Consider the following 2,961-nt stretch of genomic DNA (forward strand, 5'->3'; position numbering starts at 1 on the left):
TCCTGCTCTATCTTTTATTTGGCCAGGAGTATTTCTACCTGAAAGTGATAAATTCCTGCTATAACTGCTTTATGTGCTTCAGTAATTACACTGTACGGGAAAGGCGGGGGCTGCGTCTATGGAGGTACCACCTCAAAAACAGCAACCTGTAAAAAGTGGGAGATTGGGCTGAACCCTGAGGTGCTACTGGACACACAGGCTGAGGAAAAAAACACCCTTGAAACCAAAAGTAACAGCGACTGGTGAAGTATCTCCATGAGACTGAAGCTGATGAACAGGTGGAAGAGAGGGAAGAAAAGCAAATTTTTAAAGTCAGGGTGGAAAGGCATTGGCACGAGGTGGGTGCTCTTCCTGGGCTAAGGGCCGGGTGTGAAGGGAGGAGGCCCTTAGGACCGCGACACCGTGCCTGCCCACCCATGTCTGGCCTTGTTTTGGTAGGAGATGTTTGTGCTGCCTTAGACATGTTGATTATACATAGACAGATACTGGAGAGATGTATATACACACCTTGGGTTTGAGTATTTGATTGATTTCATAGAATCAAAGAATCATAGAATGGTTTCAGTTGGAAGGGAACCTTTAAAGGCCATCTAGCCCAACCCCGCTGCAATGAGCAGGGATATCTTCAACTAGATCAGGTTGCTCAGAGGCCCATCCAACCTGGCCTTGAATGTGTCCAGGGATGGCGCGTTTACCTCCTCTCTGGGCAACCTGTTCCAGTGTTTCACCACCCTCATTGTAAAACATTTCTTCCTTTTATCTAGTCTAAATCTACCCTCTTGTAGTTTAAAACCATTACCCTTTGTCTTATCGCAACAAGCCCTGTTAAAAAGTTTGTCCCCATCTTTCCTGTAGAACTGTCCCTTCCAGTTCCTTTAAGACCTGGAAGGCTGCTATAAGGTCTCCCTGGAGACTTCTCCAGTCTGAACAACCCCAACTCTCTCAGCCTGTATGCAGAGGAGATGTGCTCCAGCCCTCTGGTCATCTTTGTGGCCCTCCTCTGGACTCACTTCATCAGGTCCATGTCCTTCTTATGTTGGGGACCCCAGAGCTGGGTACAGTATTCCAGGTGGGGTCTCACAAGAGTGGAGTAGAGGGGCAGAATCACCTCCCTCGACCTGCTGGCCATGATGCTTCTGATGCAGCCCAGGATATGGTTGGCTTTCTGGGCTGGAAGCACACATTGCCAGCTCATGTCCAGCTTTTCATCCACCAGTACCCCCATGTCCTTCTTGGCAGGGCTACTCTCAATTCCTTCATGCCCCAGCCTTTATTGATACTGGTGGTTGCTCCAACCCAGTGGCATGACCCTGGACTTGGCCTTGTCGAATCTCATGAGGTTCACATGGGCCCACCTCAACAGCCTGTCCAGGTCCCTCTGGATGGCATCTCGTACCTCCAGCATGTGAACCATACCACTCAGCTGGGTGTTGTTGGCAAACTTGCTGAGGGTGCCCTTGATCACAGTGTTCATGTCATTGATGAAGACATTGAACAGTACTGGTCCCAATATGGAACCCTGAAGGATGCCACTTGTCACAGATCTCCATCTAGACATTGAGCCATTGACCACTACGCTCTGGATGTGACCATCCAACCAATTCCTCATCCACCAAACAGTCCACCCATCAAATCCATAACTCTCCAATTTAGAAAGAAGGATGTTGTGGGGGACCATGTCAAAGGCCTTAGAGAAGTCCACGTAGATGACATCTATAGCTCTTCCCTTGTCCACTGATGTAGTCACTCCATCACAGAAAGCCACAAAGTGGGTCAGGCAGGACTTGCCCTTGGTGAAGCCATGCTGGCTGTCTCAAATCACCTCCCTGTCCTCCACATGCCTTAGCATAGCTTCTAAGAGGATCTGTTCCATGGCCTTCCCAGACACAGAGCTGAGGCTGACAGGTCTGTAGTTCCCAGGGTCCTCCTCTCTAAAAATGGGTGCAATGTTTCCGTTTCTCCAGTCACTGGGTACTTCACCTGACAGCCACATGGAAAGTGGCTTGGCAACTACATCAGCCAGTTCCCTCAGGACTCTGAGCTGCATCTCATCAGGTCCCATAGACTTCTGTATGTTCAGGTTCCTCAGGTGCTCACGAACATGGTCTTCTCTTACTGTGGCAGGGACTTTTCTCACCCAGTTCCTGCCTTACACTCCATCCACTTGAGAGGTGTGGTGAGAAAGGTTGCCAGGTATGCCACTGAGGCAAAAAAGTTGTTGAGTACCTCAGCCTTCTCCTTGTCCCTTGTTACCAATTTGCCAGTCTTGCTCATCGGGGCGGGGGGGTGTGTGGGTACACATTCATTGACCTTCCTTTTCTGGGTGACATACCTGTTGAAGCCCTTCTTATTATTCTCTGTGTCCCTTCCCAAGTTCAGCTCCAGCCACAGCCTTGGCCTTCCTGACCCCATCCCTACACAACTGGGCAGCGTCCCTACCCTCTTTCCAGGACACCTGTCCCTGCTGCCACTGCCTGTGCATCTCTTCCTTGACCTTTAGTTTGACCAGCAGGTCTTGACTCAGCCGTGCTGGTCTCTTGCCTTCCTTTCCTGATTTCTTACACCTGGGGATCGAGAGCTCTTGCACACTCAGATAAGCTTCCTTAAAGATCTGCCAGCTCTGTTCTGCTCCCTTGTCCCTGAGGGCACTTTCCCAGAGGGTCCTATTGACCAGCTCCTCAAAGAGCTGGAAGTTTGCTTTCCTAAAATTTAGGGTCCTGACTTTACTCTTCCCCGGACCCATGTCTGTCAGGACTGCGCACTCTGCTAGTGCATGATCACCGCAGCCTAGGCTGCCTCCAGTCTTCATCTCACCAATTAGCTCATTTGCCTTGGTGACCCTCAGGGCCAGTATTGCATCCCCTCTGCTGGGCTGCCTATTACCTGGCTTAAGAAGTTAACTTCAATGCACTCCAGGAGCCTCCTGGATTGCCTACAGCTTGCTGTGCTACTCTTCCAGCA

The 2,961-nt window shown here is 50.3% G+C and overlaps 1 protein-coding gene across 1 annotated transcript in view; it reads left to right on the forward strand.

The window, feature by feature from the left end:
- Nucleotides 1-2,961, forward strand: part of BARD1 (BRCA1 associated RING domain 1) — a 57,483-nt gene that overhangs the window by 1,551 nt on the left and 52,971 nt on the right. Inside the window, exon 3 of the mRNA XM_009887596.1 lies at nucleotides 83-242. Coding sequence (XP_009885898.1) covers nucleotides 83-242 — 160 coding nt within the window. The remainder of the gene's footprint in view (nucleotides 1-82; nucleotides 243-2,961) is intronic.

Source organism: Charadrius vociferus, unplaced genomic scaffold, assembly GCF_000708025.1.
Source record: "Charadrius vociferus isolate BGI_N301 unplaced genomic scaffold, ASM70802v2 scaffold136, whole genome shotgun sequence".
Taxonomy (NCBI): Eukaryota; Metazoa; Chordata; class Aves; order Charadriiformes; family Charadriidae; genus Charadrius; species Charadrius vociferus.